This window comes from Danio aesculapii, chromosome 4 (assembly GCF_903798145.1).
Source record: "Danio aesculapii chromosome 4, fDanAes4.1, whole genome shotgun sequence".
NCBI classification, from domain to species: Eukaryota; Metazoa; Chordata; class Actinopteri; order Cypriniformes; family Danionidae; genus Danio; species Danio aesculapii.
The window spans coordinates 42,485,137-42,504,855 of record NC_079438.1 but is presented as its reverse complement, the minus strand read 5'-3'; the positions used below and the strand labels follow the sequence as shown (position 1 = coordinate 42,504,855).

Genomic DNA, 19,719 nt, shown 5'->3' with positions numbered 1-19,719 from the left:
GTTTTATTTATTTATTTAAGTTACCAACCTGACACAAATGGTAGGTTTTGTCCAATTTGAAAAGAATATTTTTCTGAAATTATATTATTAAAGAGAAAGTCTGAATGTGCAAATATAAAACCAACTTAACCTCAATTTCATTTTAAACAGAAGCAGAAGCATCCACTGAGTTGCTATCAGATCTAGCATTAATTAAGCATCCTATTCTACATCAAACTAAAATGTGATCTATCAAACTGTAAAAAGTTACATGGCTCGAATTAAATCATACATCATTCATCACACAAATACGTGCTAATTTTATTATTTATTATTCACGTCGAGCTGCTGATAAGCCAGTTTCGTTTATTGTTGAATTATATTTTGTATTGTAAAGTAATATTAAAGTAAGTATTGTAATGTTTTGAGATGGTTTTAATAGCATTTGTAGCAACAAGTGTAAGTATTTTAAAATACGTTTAAATGTGTGTATATATATATATAGTCTAACTTAAATTATGCCTTTTTCTTTACCCAGAAATAATTAATTTGACCCTTTATAGTGTGTGATTTATGATTTATTTCACCATTCTCTGTTTATTCTGACTTCTATAAAAGATAAGAACTTTTAAGAGTTACATTTTAATTAATATTTAATTTTAATAAAAATCTTTTCAGCTTTTTTTTTTAAAACTACACGGCTCATGTCTTCTTTAAATATGACAACCGAACAGTTGTTAGTGTGAGATCCTCGTGGCCTAGTGGTCAGTGCTCATGGTGTGAGAGCATAACTGATCACAGGAGACTGGGGTTCGAATCACCACGGTGATACTGAATTTTTTTATGTTTTCCAAAAAAAAACGAAATTTAAAAAAAAAAAAAACTTTTTTTTCCTCTTCCTGCTCCGCTGCTCTCCTCTCCTCTTTCCGCCTTTCTCTCACCTTGTTCCAGTCCAACCTTCTTCACTCATCTCTGTTTGTTGCCCCCGCAGGATTGTCCACCATTCTCATCTGTGGTCCGTGTTTCACATCATGCATTTATCCGTGTTTCACATCACGCCCTTGTCCTTGTCCGTGTCTCACATTTTACTCGAATCCGTGTTTCATTTCATATTCCGGTCCGTGTTTCACTTTGTGCTCCTTTATCGTTGAGCCTCAGGTACTTGCCCTCTTAGTCGTCTTACCGCCCCAGGTAGGTTCTTAGGTGGGATTCGAACCTATTTCTCATCTGTCACCTTGTCCGCAACCAACGGTGTTCAGCCAGTAGTGCCATCTTGGCTTACACGCTGAGAGGTGGTGTTTGGCACACTTTGTTGGATTTATCCACAACAAGCAATAATGAGATTTGAACCCAGGACTCCAAGATTAAAGGTTAATGCTTTATCAACTGAGCCACTGAGTTAGTCAAGTGAACAGGGTTTTCCGGGTGAATTTAAAGAGTGTTTTGAGCCAAATTCTGAAAAAAGGCAACAGCTGGGATTTGAACCCACACCTTCTCTGCATCAGACTCTCAAGTCTATTCCTTTACCCATTACGCCACTGAAGCTTGTGAGGTAAAGTGTGTTGTGTATGTTCTGTATTTGTGATTATTCTATAACTGATGAAAAGTTTTTATTGAGTGTGCCATAAGCAGGGTTTGAACCCATGACTCCCATAGTAAAACACAGTGTTTTAACCAAGTGAGCCACTGAGCCGGACAAGAAGAATTGGAATTTTGACAGGGTGACATTGAGATACTTTGCATTTTATCAGTAAAAAAAACATTTTTGCACTGAGTTTGGCATAAGCAGGATTTGAACCCACTACCTCAAAGTTAAAACGCAATGTTTTAGTGAATTGAGCCACTGAGCTGGACAGATGAAGAGAAGTTTTGACAAGGTGACAATGAGATCTTCTGCATTTTAGCAGTAAAAACATTTTGTCTTGATTTTAGCATAAGCAGGATTTGAACCCATGACCTCACAGATAAAGCATAGCGTTTTAATCAATTATGCCACTGAGCTGGACAAGCTGAAGAGGGCATTTGACAAAGTGACATTGATATATTTTGCATTTTATCGCTAAAAAACCTTTTGCACTGATTTTGGCATAAGGGTGATATGAACCCATGACCTCAAAGTATGTACTTTGATATACTGAGTATGTGATCACACATCATGTTTTAGCTCAGATAATTGATACAAAGTAATCAATTACAAATGAAGATCATCAACAGTGGGATTCGAACACCAGACTCCCTGATTAAAGCACAAAGGTTTAGTCAGTTGAGCTACTGAAACTAAAAAGTGTAAGAGGGCTTTGAACTATTTGTGCGTATTGATGATCTCGTGCAAAAAATGTTACAAAAGGCTCAATAAAAGCCAATCTACAAAACACATGTTCTCCTTAGACTCTGTAGCTCAGCTTATTAAAATGTCTTGATTTAATCTGGGAGACCCGGGTTCAAACCTCACTCTTGATGACCTTCATTTGTAATAGTGTGTTCTCAATTAAATCAAAAGGATTCTCGAATTGGAATCAGTAATCATTGGATATCACCTCAGAACTCTCTTAAATCAGCCAAACCACTGAGTCTGAGAAACATTATTTGTGTTTGGACGGGATTTAGTTCATTGAATATTTAGTATCATTTTATTTATTTTTATTTTTTTAAATGCACTAGAGCTAACAAGCTTTCTGTGGTTCCTAAATTAATTAATGAAGCAAATACTGAGAGATATGTATTTGATCAAACAACTTTTGCACTTAAAGGATTTGTATCCACGACTTTCCTCCTGAGAAACTGTTTAATGCTTCAAGTGTCTTTATGAATTTATCTCGGGTAAATCATCATTTGATTATTTTAAAGTAAACAGTAGTGAAATATGAGCTCACAACACTTTATCACCTGAGCTTGTGCTGTGAACATGTGCTTTGGACAGTTGTGTTGCCAGGTTTTGTTTATTTGATAGTACATATCCCACTCTTGCTGACATTTCCTTAAACTTTTTAATTAAAAATGTCAGCATTCATGAAACTTATATGTTTGAAATGTGCAATCACAAAAATGTATTCATTTCAGACTGTAATTGATTGAAAATACATACTTTATACATGTTTTACTTAACTCTTTTGTTTTAGTCAAGTAAAAACTATTTGAGTCAGGAGATTTCTATCAGTGCTGATGAGCTTGATTGATTAGCAGCTTCAGGTGTTTTTAATGAGGCTTGATCTTAAACTGCTCTACAGCTGCAGGATTACACACTCTTCACTTTCTGTCCTCTTGCTGTTTTCATGCAGATACACAAATCATCCACCAGTGGGCACAACATTGACACATTGATCAGGCTTTCATCATTAAATCTTTATTCAAATGTGATGTTTGTCTGTAGATTGATGTGTTGATATGATGACCCGTCCTGAGCTTCACATCCTCCTCATCTGAGACACAGAGAAAGATTCAGTCATATCTGTTACAGGAAGAGAAAAATAAGTCAAACTATGATGTATTTAAAAAAAAAAAGATCAACAAGTAGGATTAATATAATATAGGGACAATATATTATATTAACCATACTTGTTGACCCCCCTCTAGGTTAAGAGTGTGTATTCACATGTCCAACCACCACATGTCTAATTTTTTTTCATAGTGAATCTGTTAGAGATGTAAATTAGAACAAGGTTTGGTCATTGCCTAACAGTTGTTTTAAGATAAATTTTAAGAAAAATGTTACATATTGTTTCATGTGTAAAAAAATCTATTTAAAATTGTACATAAATTGTACCATATTAAACTATATTGTTAACACAATTAACAATATAAGGTTGTGCAAACTTTGAAACTTTAGATGAAGTACAGAAAAAAAATGACAATATGCAGGTTACAAATAAAGTACAGTTTAAAAGAAAGAAAACAAGAAAAAAAATGAAATTATAGATAAAAATAACATAAGCCAGAAGGAAATGTATATAAGGTTATACATTGAAAGCCATTTTTGAACTCTAAAGGTTTTTTTAATGCTAAAATAAAGATAATTTTAGCATAAAAATACTTAGAAATCATTTGCATTCTAGCAGAGTGATCCTTGAAAATGGTAAAAGACATGAACAACACAAACACAAGTAGGTCTTCCCTCACCTGTCCATCAGCAGATGACCATCATTACTGTCAATGTCTGTCCACATGCTTCTGCTGGATGAGTGTGATGCTCCAAACACATCCCTTATTCTGCAGAGCAAAGACAGACATAAATAAACCATCTTTAATGGTTTACAATGTTTTCATGAGAGGCGAAACACTGCATATTCACACATAAAACTAACTCTATTAACAAACATCAGGCCAGATTATTAGCAACAGACTAGTCACAACATGATCCATGTGTTCTTCTGAAGGTCTGGAAGTGTTTACATGCTGCTTTTATTGCTGAACTCACAGTTTAAATGAGCAGAGAGAGGTAAAACACAAACACAACATATACTTCACATATAGACTGATGTCATTTTAGTTTGCTATTGAGTTCATTACCACTTCTGATCAGTTTTTACAACAATAGTTATGTTGTGGGCCGATACGGATCCTTTAATGAACTTACTAGTTATATTTCTCCAACTGAAAACCACCAATCGCCATCTTATCTGCTGCAACCGGGCGGCCACCTCACCTTTTCTATTATATCATTATTAATGCTTGTACACATATTGGCCACAAGAGGGAGCTCATAATCAGCTGTTTGTCACATTTCTCAAATTAAATTGACTTGTTTTATGAATTAAAATGTAAAAATATCAGGGACATCTTGAAATATGCGTTAACCGTTTAATTTTAGTTAACCATATCGTTTTAGCCGTTAAGCTGAACATTCTTTTTCAGACAAGTCAGGAAGTCAGCTTATTTTATTAATGCTGAAATAGTTTTTTTCAAAGGTTTTGATACTTCAATTTATGTCTCTAACATCAACCCCAATAATGTCCAGCTGCAGACCCTCGTACTACGACCTTTATTTTGTAACAAGACTACTTCCGCTGTGTTGATGTTGTCATGCTGAAGCTAAGCTAGTTGACGGCTAACCTTGTCAAACTCGGGAACATTCGAGCTTTCGGGACCATTGTCTCTTATTTATTCAGTTTGTTGTCGTCATTTTAAACTTTAACCATGATGCAATTCATAGTAAGTATTGACATATGTTCGTGTGTTTATAGTCATGTGTCCAGACACTTGCTAATTCACACTAACTTGGCGAACAATCAAGTAACTAGTTAATAAAAGTGTTTAAACTCTTAGATAAATGTGGATTTTTAACTAAGCAGTTGTATTATTCATAATATATTTGACTAACCGTGCCTCATCTTTGTTTTTCCAGCTTGGTTTCACTCTGGGGAACGTGGTTGGCATGTATTTAGCACAAAACTACGAGGTTATAAACATCATATTTGTTCATATTAAGTTAATAACTGTTTGATTGTAACGTATATGCGTGTCTAAATTATTGGGTTACAAACCAGTTAATCCGTATATATAAATTCCATTGTGTATCAGTAAATAAATGGTTAAAATTGTGTGTCAATGCCTTATTTTCAGGTACCAAACATTTCAAAGAAAATCGAGGCCTTTAAGAAGGACGTGGAAGCCAAGAAGAAACCTCCAGAATGACGGACACATCATGATGAAAACATAGCTAATCATAATATCGCCAATGTTTAAGAGCAAGTGGATAATATATAGTAGGCCTACATATTATTGAAGTTCGAAGAAGAAATTAACAGTATATTCTTAGTGTCAAATAGTGCCTCAAATCGTTTTGAAAATTGATGTTTTTCATTTTTATGACAGTGTATTCTCTACTTAATTGGGTTTGTTTAAACCTGATTTATTTGCTGTTGGAATATTATTCTTTAATATATTGAAACCCAATGAAAATTTAAAGCAGCGGTCAGTCAAAGTGAAACTAGCTTTCAATGCGGTTTCTCTGTATTTATTGAGGAGCAACGTGTTTGCAGTGCAAATTGTTGAAGAACATTAGAAACTGCTAGTATTGCATTGTTTTTCAAGACCAAATATTAAAGAATTCAATTAAACGCTTCTTAATGCTAGCGTGTATTAACGTGAGTATATATAAATAAAGATTTTAAGCTTTCAGTTGTCAACTTACTTATTGTAACATTCACCCATTTCTGTGTGCTTATGTAGTCGTATAACTATGAAGTGAAATTACGTTTTCACCATATTTCATGCTAAATATATTGTAAAATGTGAATATTGATATGAACTGTCAATAATATAACAAAGAACCGTTAAATTTTTAAACTTCGAAAAGTTCCACAAGCTAAACGACTTGTTTGTGTGTTGTTATAAATATGACCAGCAGATGACGTAGTGCACACGAAAGTAAACAACGTCGTCTTCGCCTACATCCAATCGGTATAGTCTAAATGGGACTCTACATCTTTTGGCACTAGTTATATTAAAAAGCTTTGGTATGGTGCTTGTGTTTTTATTTAAATAATAAAAAAAAAGAAACTTTAATTTGCGTTTTAAAAACTTAATTTTTGGATATTTTAATTATGATAATCTGAATAACGCAGTTTTTGTTATTATTCTATTTATTTTGTTGATTAAGTTTCGTTTTCATGTGTGTAAATTTTTCAACAAAAAAAAAACTTTTTTTCTATTCAGCATAGTGCTAATAGAAAGGTCATTAAGACTGTCCATTTGTGCTCTGGTTTAAAAAAAAAATGTGATTAATGTAAAGGTCCTGCTTGTTTGTAATTGTAATTATAGTATTTATTAATTTACCTTTTATCACCCTGGCATTATTTTGTTTTCTATATTGTCATGTATGTGTTGTTTAAAGCATAAAAAGTCTAGATAGGATACAGCTGTGGATACGCACGTCAATATAGCAGCATTTTTGTAACATTATATAACAATAATTAATAGTTTTATAGTACTGTGACGGTTGGGGTGTGGGTAGGCGTTAAATACAATTTTTTGGGTAATTTAATAGATAACAGAAATAATACTCGGTGTTTTTACAGTGCTGTGACGGTTGGGCTGGGGGGCAGACGTTAATAAAACACAATGAGAAATGTTATTGAATAATATAAATAACTTTCGTTAACTTCCGACCGGAACCAAATCTGATCTAGCAACAACCGTTTTCCTCACCACTTTTCATGCAAAATATTTAGGAGAATGTGAATATTTATTGATATTAACTGTCAATAATAACACAAAGAACTGTCAACTGTTTTAAACAACGTCGAAAGTTCCACAAGCAGAACGCGTCATATTCTTAAATACGTGTTATTATAAATATGACCAGCAGATGACGCAGTGCACACGGAAGTAAACAACGTTTTTTGTGTACATAATGGCCATGTATATATCTATGCATAATATCGAACATATATTTTTTATTTGGTTAAAATTATGTAACATACAATACACTTTAAAATCACAATAATTAAAGTATTTATGTAATGTTTATTAAAATTAACGTAACGTAATTTTAACACGTCATGACCGGGGACGCATACACTAATTAAATTTCCTTAAACACGCTTTAGTTTTTTTATTAAAGGATTTGAATGCGTCGCAGATTTATAAATTATCATATCAAAAAGTAATACCTTCAGTAGTAAAGTTTTTCCTCGTAAAGTTTCTCCGGAAGCTGAAAGTGAGTGTTTCCGGTACGCGTGGCCGCTTCTGTGACAGCTGCTGCTGCTCGAGACAGAGAAGATGATTTCCCTCAGCGACTCGCAGAGTAAGAGAAAAAAAACCCGGAAAACTCGTCCTGTTTCTTTGACAGCTCATCTACAGACTCTATCTTCATGTCTGAAGGCTGTCGTGCTTATTATTCCTCCTGTTCGGATAAGTCTGTGTGTGTTTATAATGATGCAGCTGTGTACAGATGTCAGCGACAGTAAAGAGTCTCACGCTCAAGTCATTTGCGTTAAAAAACATGTCAGAAAACGGATATAATAACTGTTCAGGGTTAAATGTTGACTGCATGAAGACAGAACTGCTGTCAATACACTTTCAGAAATGTGATATTGGTCATTTTAAAGAAATTACAATATTTATAATTGACAACATTGCCTAATATCCGTGTGCTATTAAAGTTATTATCGATGGTGTTCTTCCTGTTTACAGAAATTGGAATGGGGCTGACAGGATTTGGGGTATTTTTCCTGTTCTTTGGGATGATCCTGTTTTTTGATAAAGCTCTACTTGCCATAGGAAATGTGAGTGGTCAAATATTATTATTAATATTTTAGTTGTATTATTTTAATTACATGTGAAATGCTGTGTTTTTCAGAATACATCATTCAAAATTAATATAATTAGTAATTTGCATAATGTTTATATTTAATAAATCAATTTTTCATGCATTGTTTTACATTTAAATATGCTGTAATTTCTGTATAATGTAAAATATTGGTAAAAAAATCTCATTTTGATTGCAAAAAAATGAATTATATTGTATAATAATAATAATGAACAATAAATAAAAATATTATTCTGCATTTATAAATGTAATAAACATTTACATTCACTTCTAGGTTTGAATTGTATTTATCAGTTTGTGAATTGGATCATCTGTTCTACAGAATGTTTCATTACACATTTTTACTGATATTTTCATCAGACGCTTTATTGTGGCTCGCTCTCATCTTAACCCTCATAACCCAGAGTGAGTTTGTCTGTGTCTGACCTGTGTTTCGCTCTTCTTGTGTGTCAGATCTTGTTCGTTGTGGGTCTGGCGTTCGTCATCGGGCTGGAAAGGACCTTCAGGTTCTTCTTTCAGAAGCACAAAATGAAAGCCACCAGCTTCTTCCTAGGAGGCGTTTTCGTGGTGCTGATCGGATGGCCCATCGTCGGAGTCGTCCTAGAGTTTTATGGCTTTTTTCTTTTATTTAGGTATTTGCAGAGGATTGAAAAACTGTTTCTAGACAAATTGTGCAACCATACAAACTCCCAATAGAGATGTTAGAGGTGGACTGTCTCTTTAATTGGCCAATGCTTCTACTGACAGACTGTAAATGAATATAGAAAAATAATCCAATAATAATATATGAGGAAAAACCAATACTAATAAAATATATAATATACTACTTCTAATAATATACTACCTATAACAGTAAAATTAATAATAATGATATTATTATAATATTTAGAATAATGATGTTCACATACACAATATATAGTATTAAACTCATACATTTTTTCTAATAATGTATTACAAATATAATCCATAGCTACAATATATAATATGCCAATACTGATTGCCTGAACATAAATATAGAAAGGTAAACCACTAATATATATATATTTATAAGAAAAACTAATGCTATAATAGCCTAATTATAACTAACTACAATATAATAACTAATTATATAATATCCTACTAATTACAATATAATAATGCACTAAATATATAAAATAATATGTTCACACATACACATATAAACCACAGCTGAAGTATAAGTAATAGATTTATCGTAATATAATAAATAGAATTGTTTCTTTTTTTAATATTAATGTTATATTAATTTGTTATTATGTTATGAAATATTAGATTATTTTTAATTACAAAAATGAACTTAATTGAATTAACTGAACATTATTCTTAAGCTTTGTCTGTAGTTTTTGGAGCTGACATCCCCAAATACTATGCAATAATAAAACCCTGCATAATTTCTCATGATATTGAAATCTATGCTAAAGTAATCGTCCCTCTCTTCACATGTAGGGGTTTTTTCCCAGTGGTGGTGGGCTTCATCAGGAGGATTCCTGTGTTGGGCTATTTGCTCAATCTTCCCTTCATTAGCGGGGTAAGTTTACAGTAATTCAACAGAGTGATGAAGAAAGGAGAGAGAGAGAGAGAGAGAGCGCATGCTGGTCTTTTGGGTTTTCTCTCAATAAGGATCCTCTGAGATTGCAGTGAATTTAACTTGTGTCCTAATCAGGCATGGCTGAGGTATAAACCACAAGATACACAACATATATATATCACAAACATGAGCAGCCAGACCACAAGAATAAAATATTGTTGCAGGATATGGGTGTTTGTTTAAGTGTTTTTTTATATTATCAAGATACTATTGCAGTTTTTATTAATAAGTTAAATTAGTATTTATTTTAATAGTTGATCATCCTTTTTTTATTTATTATTTGTTCTGGGTTTTTTTTTCAGTTTTTAAACAAAATATAAATGTTTGAGTAGATTTTAATTCATTAATTTTAGTTCCAGGTTAAATTTTTTATTTTATTAAATATTTCCTCTGCAGCTAGCTAGTATGTTTAGTTTTTTCCTCGTCTCGTTTTATTGGATATTTTCATCATTATTAGCAGTGTTGGGGGTAATGCATTACAAATAACGTAAGTAACGAGTAAAGTAACGCATTTTAAAAAATGAAGTAATAAAATTTGAGTTACTGTTTTGTTTAATTAATTAGCTTTTAAAAGTGAACTCCTGAAATAAAATTGAGATGAGAGAATGTGTTCGTTATTTTGAACACATGACAAAAAGGAATTGTACTTGAATATGGTTTGTACTTCACAGTGGCTTTAAACACATGGCTTTAAACTTTCATTAATCTGTATATGCGGCATGTAGAGATCTGGGCTCAGGAAGTTCTCAGAAGATCATTCTCGTTATCCTACATTACTAGTTTTCAATGTGCTTTAAGGTAAATAAGGGTGTAGGTTATACAGTGTGTTGTTCATTGCAGAGCTCCTCCACAAAAAAAAAAAAAGAGAGAAAAAAACCCCCTGCAAATTCTGAAAGAGATCAAGTCTTAGCCAGGTCAGAAAAAGCAACTCAAAAGTAACAGAACGCAACTAGTTACTTTTTAGGAGAGTAACTCAATATTGTAATGCGTTACTTTCAAAAGTAACTTTCCCCAACACTGATCATTAGTGACCTGGGTTTCATTTGATTATAGAAATCAATTATTATATTGAATCATGACATGTTACTGAAATATCTCAAATAAACATATGAAGTCATGTCTGGTTAGGACAGTGTCTGAATGTAAATTCGCTTTTGCTTGCTTGAGCAGCTCTAAAACCAACACTAGGCTTTCACACGAAATGTAATACAAACCACAGAGAATATCTTTAAAGAAATGATACAAGATCTTATTTTGTTATTATTTGGTGGAAAAACAGAGGAAAGATTTGATTCCTATTCAATATTAATAGGAAAAACATGCACTACTGTTTAAAAGTTAGCATTTTGTTAGTTTTTTATTAGACTTTTACTCAGCAAGGGTCTATTCAATTGCTCAAATCCTCACAGTGATCACATTCATAGAGTTTTTTATTTAAATAAATGATCAAAATTCCATTCTTTTGAAATCACTCTTCATTTACTGCAGAGATAAATACAAAACATTCACTGAGCCCCAAATAAACATTCCACAATGATTTCTACACGATCATGTGACAAATTAGAAATAGATTGAATTTTAAAATATAAAATACCAAACTTAACCAAGAGTTTAAATGGCTCTGTTTGGGTCACGCTTTATTGTGATGGGCCGTTTGTTGAATTTAAGTTACATTGCCGCTACATGCCAACTAACTCTCATTAGATTATAAGTGGACTGTCATTTAAATGTCTGTTGAAGGAGCAGTATCAACAGATATTAAGCAGACAGTCTACTAATACTCAGATGGACCATCAAAATAAAGCGTTACCTCTGTATGGACTGGATATAAGCTGGATAAAGTTTATATTTTTAACACGAGTATTAAAATACACAGTTGGGGCAGGATTTGTGTCTGTTTTCACCTTCATGCCAGAAAACAGGCTTTTGTGAGTCTTTCAACATGTGTTTGTTGTTCTTTTAAAGCTGTCCTAAGGCTGAGCGGAAAGCTGGTCATTTTGGTCAGTCTCTGCTAATTCTGTCTTGCATGAATCACGCCGTCTTCTGTTCACCCAATAACACCAAAACGCCAGACACTGCAGCTTTAAGACTGCTTAGTTTGATCATTTGATAATGTTTGATGTTTGTTTTTTTAAGTCTAATGCAAAGAAAATAACCTTTAATTGTTTATTTGTTTTGAAATCAACTATTTGTATCTGCAGATTTGAATTACAAGATTGCTTTAAAGACACTTTTCTCAAATTCACGTCAGCGGCAGATTCATATCTATATTCTATAGACATTTGCTCATACATGCTTGATTACATACAGTATTTCTTTGTTACAAAACAATAACAATGTTTTTCCTGACAGCTTTCGAGTATTTTCTGAATAATGAAGTGATGAAAAGAGTCCCAAAATCCAATTTTATTTGTGTGCTACAAAATGTATGCAAATTACTGCATATTTGTATTAAATAATAGCTCATTTGCATATTTTAACAGCAATCTAAAGAGCTTGCAACACACAAAAAAAGTCAATCAACTGAGGAAACATTCATATAACTATTAGTCAATGTTTGTCCTCTATCCAGCTGCAGTGTCTTGCCTAAAGTGTCATAAATCAGACAGTTTTGTCGTTTTCTACGGGAAAGTCTTGTAACTCTTCAACTCTTCTCTCTTTTTCTCCAGTACGTGGACAAAATGAGCGAAAGCAACAACATGGTTTAACAGACTCTTTTCTTACTGCTTATTTATGATGGATTTCCTAAAGCTTTACTAAAATCAGCCATATGAAGCTTTTGTTCGGTCGTTTCTCCGTCACGAGGATGTCTTGACTGATATTTACGTCAGCGAGGAAAACAAGCCAAAAACTAACCGCGTCCCTCAAGAGTTTTTCCCAGCGCACACCTTCTGAAGACGTTTGCGGCTGGCTCTTGAGGAACGCTCTGTCGAATGCGTGGAAGAGACTTCTGGAAGTCTGCTCTCTGTTACAGAACTGGCCTCGTCAGGCTTGTGTTTTAAGCTGGAGGTCAACTACATCTTTTTTTTTCCCACCACACTTGCTGAAACTGCAAAGGTGATAGTTACACTTTCTTTTGTAAGATTAAACATGACTAATTATCAGGCTGGCATACAGAGATGTTATTATTGTTATTATTAATTTTATTAATAAGGTAGTGTTATTATTATATATTCTTTCTCTGTCGTTAAATGTTTATGTCCAACCTTTGTCACTGTAAAAATCTCTCAGCTGGGATTTGAAACTGATTGAGCTGCCACAAAGTTTTGTAAATATATATTTAAAAAAATATTGTTATCATCATTATTGATGTTTGTTTATATGTATATGCACACACATTGTCATCCTATAAGAATTGTTTTATATGTACAGACAGACAAATGAATAATTATAAACCTTTTTTAAAAATATATTTTTTAATTAAAACATTTACAATACTAATTTTATTTTAAAATATTATATTTGAAAATATTATACTTCTAAACAAACCATCGTTATACAATAACTTGCCTAATTACCCTAGTTAAGCCTTTAAATGTCACTTTAAGCTGTATAGAAGTGTCTTGAAAAATATCTAGCCAAATATTATTTACTGTCATCATGGCAAATATAAAATAAATCAGTTATTAGAAATGAGTTATTAAAATTATCATGTTTAGAAATGTGTTAACTTATGGTCAGTGCAGTAAGAGACTGTATTATCATCAGTAACGTTACTTGTTGAGCACAAAAGTTCGTAACATAGAAAAATGTAATCTTTTCTTACCTATGAAATGTTCTGTCTTTGTGCTTTGTTTTCTATATTTGCTCGTTATTACACCCGTACACCGAACTAAAAGTCCAGCATCTTCAGATGACTTTAGTCTTGACTAGTGCGGTTGGATGACATTTGTCCAGGGAGCACTGTACAAAAGTGGCGGCGCTATTGACGCATGCTCAGGGTCCCTATGCGATATCTAGTGTAAATATCTATGGGCAGAGCTTGAGCTCCAGCTCCTCCGTGCTCTTATTCTACAAGTGATGTCACTGGGGGTTGGGGTTAGGGGCGGGGTATAGGTGTACGCATTAAAACAGCTTATAGGAGGAGGAGCTGGAGCTCAAGCTCCCCCTCATTGGAGGTGAGCTCCACCCGAGTGGCTCTGCAGCAAATACGACTTTCTCCAGAGGAAAAAATATTATAGGAAATTCTTATCTCCATTAAACATCACTTAAAAGAATAAATATTGCACAGGAAAGCTAATAATTCTAACCTCCACTGTATATATATTTAACATTTGTTAAAACTTGTCATTTAATTTGATTGTTTTTATTCGTTATTTTATTTCTAAAAAGTAATATTATTTGTAATTACTATTAAAATTATTCTATTCTAACAAAAAATTTGAAATAAATGTAAAATAAAATATTTCTTATATTACGATTATATATTTTATTTACTGTAACGTGATTAAAATAAATATCTTATAGTAAATATTCTAAAGTTGTTGATTTTTCCAGTTCATGCAGACTTTGACTAAACATTTAATCAGTATATTACATTGTGGGGAGAAATAAATATCAAGTCAATATTCATAAAGTTTTAAGTAGTCATTTTGTTGTTCAGTCTTCAGCCTAGTCTTTACTCTGCCCTGCTTTGTTTGTAATCTATTTCACAGTCCGAACAGCTTTAAAAGTTATTTCTTATCCATTATTATTACTATAGCTTGCGATCTGAAGGCAGAGCTCAGCATTTCTTTATAAATCTGTGTTGTCAGCAGGGAAACCCCATCAGCCGCTTGCCGTTCATTCATAAAAAACCATTATCAGAGACGCTTGGCTGCTGAAGGTGTAAACATATCGATACTTTCCGCCCTCTTCTTTTCATCACTTACTATTAAAAGTGCAGATGAATGGAAATGTAACCAAGCCGCTGATCTGATGTAGGAAGGGTTAACAAATGGCTCTGAAAGGTTCACAGTCCGGCCCCGTTCTCAATCAATGAGACGTGACCTATAGCTAAAGACTAATTCATGCCCGATGATTATAAATATCAAGCGCAGACTTCACAGGCTTCACTCCGCATCTTTTTTTCTCTGAGACTCCAGCGCTGAAGAGGAACGCCTGACGCTATGAAAGTGAGTTCACGCTTCTCATTCCTTTCACAACATTTTGCTTTAGTAATTTAGACTTTTAATATTAGGAATTCTGATTAGATCTTTGGTTTTATTTAATTTGTTATTTTTTATTTGACATTTTTGTAACAATTTTTAGATTTAAATTATTTACATTTGATTTATTTAAATTTAAATGATTTTTTTATTGTTTTATTGTGTATTTAAAAAAATTGCCAATTAATTTTATTATTATTTTAATTTGTAACTATTTTTATAAGTTTTTTTTTTATTATTTTAACTTTTATTTACACTTCTCCCATTTTAATGTTATCTTTATTATTATTATTATTTAGAATTATTATTACTATTTTTGTGAAATTAGGATTTTTTATGTCTTTGTACTTCTACTTCTGTGCACAATATAGTTCACATTAAAGAAAAAATATTGTGTTATAAAAGATTAAATGACTTTTTCAGATGGAAAATTATGTCATTTTAAATACAGTTTCATTTTTGCAGGATTTAAGGACTCTTGCGGCATACGCACTTGCGCTGTTACTTCTTGCAACGTTTGTCTCTCATTCCTGGAGCGCACCTAAGGTAACTTCATGCAGGATTTTATACTATTAAATATGGATTCATTTATATTTAACAAATTGAAATTTAAAAATTGTTTAAGTTTGCTATTAATTGTTACTGTTAATAAACATTAACTATTTTAATTTTAATATGAACATCATTTGTATTTATTTTTTTAATGATTTATGTTATATGTTATGTTATATATATGTATATTACGTATTTGTATTATTAAATATTTGATGCAATGCTACATCTTATTACAATAATTGTTTACTATAATAATAATAGTAATAATAATAATAATAATAGTAGTAGTAGTAATAATAATTAATATTATTATTATGTTCTCCCCGTGTTCATGCTCCGGTTTCCCCCACCAGACATGTGGTATAGGTGAATTGGGTAGGCTAAATTGTCCGTAGTGTATGTGTGTGAATGAGTGTGTATGGATGTTTCCCAGTGATGGGTTGCAGCTTGAAGGGGATCTGCTGCGTAAAACATATGCTGGTGGTTCATTCCGCTGTGGCGACCCAGATTAATAAAAGGACTAAGCCAAAAAGAAAATGAATGAATTATTAATATTATTAATACTATTATTATTATTAATGTTTAGTTGTTAAAATAAATAATATAGCTATTACTATTATTAAAATAAAATGAAAAATATTGATTATACAGTACTTGAAATGTTGCAAAATTGATTGTTTTTCAGTATTTTAAATACATTTTATTCATTTTTATTAATTTATTTTTAAAGATTATTTTATAGAAAATATCGATTTTTCTAGATTGCCATTTTAATTTAATTAATAATTTATTTATATTATTTAAATGTTTCATTAATATGTAGTTTAAACAAATTTTATTATGTAATATTAAAAAATCATCACATTTTTTAGAAATCATTTGTAAAGTTTGTAAATAATTTCAGAATTTTGATTATAGAAATAATCTAGAAATTTAGTTTCTATAATTTCGATTATATAAATGTAGAAATTTGATTATATTTTACTATATAGGTTTTTGAAGGTTTGAAGATAAATAAAAATCATTTTGATTCTATAAATAATTTAGAAATGTGATATATTTACTATTTAATTATGTTGTCCATGAAGCAATACATTTGCACTATTTTTAAAGGGCAGTTTTCAGCGTCGGAACTGGACACCTCAAGCCATGTTATATCTGAAAGGCACACGTATGTTACTTATTCTTAATCCTATTTGTGTCTAAAAATGCATATTGTGATTAACTTTATAAATGTACATATTTATACTATAACAGAGGGACGGCGCTTTGTGTCAGAAGACAGAAATGAAGGGGACCTGTATGATACAATACGCTTGGGTATGAAAAACAACATATCATTTAAGTTTCTTTTTGTTTTCAGAACGTATATGTTACATCTTTAGTGTTTTTTAATACTGCAAGTCAAAATTTTAGTAAATAACCCTAAAACAACTCCTAATCCTATTTATATATCAATTTTGCACATTAATGAATTTTAATCAGAACTTAAAGGGACAGTTCACCCCAAAATTTTAATTTACTCAAGTGATTTCAAGCCTTTATAGGTTTCTTACTTCTGTTGAAAACAAAAGAAGATATTTTAAAGAATGTTGTAAAATGGAAGCTATTGACTTCCATATTATGGGTAAAAATAACATGGTTGCTGCTTTCTAACATTCTTTAAAAACAAAAACTCAAACAGGTTTGTTACAAGAATTTTCATGTTTGGTTGAACTGTGCCTTTAAGTGTGCCACTTTAGAGTCCCCTAGAGTTAAACAGTTGAGTTTTACCAAATTTTAATACATTCTTCCAATCACTGGCACTGTTGGGAGCACTTTTAGCTTAGCTTAGCATAAATCATTGAATCAGATTAGACCATTAGCATCTCCCTCAAAAATCTTGACTCAGAAAAGGGCGACTTTTTGATCTAAGTACATTGGAAATCAGAAATGTTTACACATACAAGAAATTTGTTTTCGTGACTGAGGTTTCCACACTGCAACATAATGACAGGAATAGGACAAAAATAAAGTATTTCAATAAAAATAATAAGTAAATAGTTCAAAAATATATACAATTTGACAAATATATTTGATGTCGTTACAGAAATGTCAAGCTTTAAGTGGGAAAATGATCAAAACACTTATTTTGAGCAAAACGCTAATGGTCTAATCCGATTCAATGATCTATGCTAAGCTAAGCTAACAGTGCTTCCGCCAGAGCCAGATATCGGCTGATTTTATTTTAAACTATGGTAAAACTTAACCGTTTAAGGTTGGGGAGCTGTAGAATGAGCCTATTATAAAACAGTAGCAGAAACGATACTAGTGCAGTAAACAGCGTCTCTTCATCCACAGAGTCCCGCAGCCAAAACACAGAGAACCTGAGCATCTCTAAAGCGGCGGCGTTTCTCCTGAACATCCTCCAGCAGGCCAGAGATGAAGACGAGGCGTACTGAAGAACATCAGCTCAACACCCCCAGCTTTCAGCTTCTCTAATGTGCCGTTATTTGTGTTTGTTTCATTCCACCGGGACTGATTTGAGGCAGGGGTGTCCAAACTCAGTCCTGGAGGGCTGGTGTGCTGCAAAGTTTAGTTCCAACCCCATTCAGACATATCTAGGCTAGCTAATCAAGCTCTTACTAGACTTTAACATCCTTGCAGGTGTGTTCAGGCAAGTTAGAGCTAAAATCTGCGGAACACCGGCCCTCCAGAACCGAGTTTGGACACCCCTGATCTAAGGAATACAGCAGAGACTGATAGGGAGGTATTTCTCGTTTCCTTTGGATTCATTTCAGGTGAAATAATGGGTTGTTTTTTCAAGACGTATCATCTTGGAAAAGAGATTATTTATGACGAGTGCAATTCTGTGTAATATAAATGAACTGTACAGTTTTAGTTTTTCTTCCTTTTGATTTTCTCATGTTAAAAATGGACATGTGAATTTAATGCTCTGTAAAATACATATTTGAGAATGTCTGAACACTTTCTCTATTAATTAAACCAAATTTGCACTGACCTATTGTGAATGAGGCCATTCAGTAAAACACGCATAGGATTTATTTTGATACATTTGGGAGAAATTGTATTAAAAATAAAGATTTTATTTTATTTTTTTTACACTTTTAGCAATTAATATCACACACATATGCCTAGCATTGTGGTGAGCTTTAGAGGAAAGGTATTAGCATCCAATTAAATGTGCAAATATAAATTTATATTAGTGGAATATGGTAAATTTACTGAATCCAAAAAAATAAAAATATGGGTAAAAAAGATTTATTGTAATTCAGTGAAACAGATATATTTATATTTACAATTTACACCTAACTATCTATTACTATTAATAAACATTTACTATTTTAAAATGTTCATAATTTACTCAAAAATATTTTATATTATAATGCTATATTATAATATTTATAAAATATTTTACAAATATAAAAGCATAATATTTATGAAATATTTAATAAATATTATATTATTCTCTTTTACAATATTAATTAAATATTTCATAAATTGATATAGTTTTTTTACAGTAATGTATTATTTACTATCCTAACAATTCAAACTAATAAATATTATAACTAGTATTATTATTCAAATAAAAATGAGTAAATATTTGAAAAAAAAAATGTAAACCATGCTTTAAATGTTGCAATACACTTAAAACATTTCTAGAATTTCATATTCTATATTATCAAATATTTGATGAAATGCTGTAATTTATTACAACAATATATAATAATTATGACATACAGTTGAAGTCAGAATTATTAGTCCTCCTGTTGATTTTTTCCCTAAATTCTGTTTAACGGAGAGAATATATATTTTTCAACACATTTCTGCACATAATAGTTTTAATAACTCATTTCTAATAACTGATTTATTTTATCTTTGCCATGATAACAGTAAATAATATTTGACTAGATATTTTTCAAGACACTTCTATACAGCTTAAAGTGACATTTAAAGGCTTAAATAGGTTAATTAGGCAGGTTAGGGTAATTAGGCAAGTTATTGTATAACGATGGTTTGTTCTGTAGACTATAGAAAAAATATATAGCTTAAAGGGTCTAATAATATTGACCTTAAAATAGTTAATAAAAGATTTAAAACTGCTTTTATTCTGGCCGAAATAAAACAAAGACTTTCTCCAGAAGAGAAAATATTATCAGACA

At 31.8% G+C, this 19,719-nt stretch overlaps 3 protein-coding genes and 1 long non-coding RNA gene across 7 annotated transcripts; 3 read left to right on the top strand and 1 right to left on the bottom strand.

The window, feature by feature from the left end:
* Positions 1–3,302: 3,302 nt before the first annotated feature.
* LOC130223036 (uncharacterized) lies at positions 3,303–7,778 on the bottom strand. 2 transcript variants are annotated; one of them, XR_008836558.1, is made up of 3 exons: positions 7,590–7,778; positions 4,096–4,185; positions 3,303–3,427 (listed from the first exon to the last, which is right to left on the bottom strand). It is a non-coding gene; the product is annotated as an uncharacterized LOC130223036 (long non-coding RNA). The 2 variants fall into 2 exon arrangements; XR_008836559.1 differs by lacking the exon at positions 7,590–7,778 and adding an exon at positions 4,553–4,726.
* On the top strand, positions 4,963–6,096 carry stmp1 (short transmembrane mitochondrial protein 1). The gene is made up of 3 exons (XM_056455728.1): positions 4,963–5,127; positions 5,321–5,374; positions 5,539–6,096. The coding sequence occupies exons 1-3, from the start codon at positions 5,113–5,115 to the stop codon at positions 5,608–5,610; spliced, it is 141 nt and encodes a 46-aa protein (XP_056311703.1). The 5' UTR covers positions 4,963–5,112; the 3' UTR covers positions 5,611–6,096.
* On the top strand, positions 7,624–13,160 carry golt1ba (golgi transport 1Ba). 2 transcript variants are annotated; one of them, XM_056455727.1, is made up of 6 exons: positions 7,624–7,723; positions 8,113–8,204; positions 8,702–8,880; positions 9,713–9,794; positions 11,820–11,854; positions 12,524–13,160. In XM_056455727.1, the coding sequence occupies exons 1-5, from the start codon at positions 7,699–7,701 to the stop codon at positions 11,826–11,828; spliced, it is 387 nt and encodes a 128-aa protein (XP_056311702.1). In that variant the 5' UTR covers positions 7,624–7,698; the 3' UTR covers positions 11,829–11,854; positions 12,524–13,160. The 2 variants fall into 2 exon arrangements, with proteins under 2 accessions (XP_056311702.1, XP_056311701.1); XM_056455726.1 differs by lacking the exon at positions 11,820–11,854.
* Positions 13,161–14,308: 1,148 nt separating this feature from the next.
* spx (spexin hormone) lies at positions 14,309–18,610 on the top strand. 2 transcript variants are annotated; one of them, XM_056455070.1, is made up of 5 exons: positions 14,309–14,968; positions 15,467–15,547; positions 16,670–16,727; positions 16,814–16,876; positions 17,897–18,610. In XM_056455070.1, the coding sequence occupies exons 1-5, from the start codon at positions 14,963–14,965 to the stop codon at positions 17,995–17,997; spliced, it is 309 nt and encodes a 102-aa protein (XP_056311045.1). In that variant the 5' UTR covers positions 14,309–14,962; the 3' UTR covers positions 17,998–18,610. The 2 variants fall into 2 exon arrangements, with proteins under 2 accessions (XP_056311045.1, XP_056311044.1); XM_056455069.1 differs by lacking the exon at positions 14,309–14,968 and having other exon boundaries at positions 15,336–15,547.
* Positions 18,611–19,719: the final 1,109 nt, after the last annotated feature.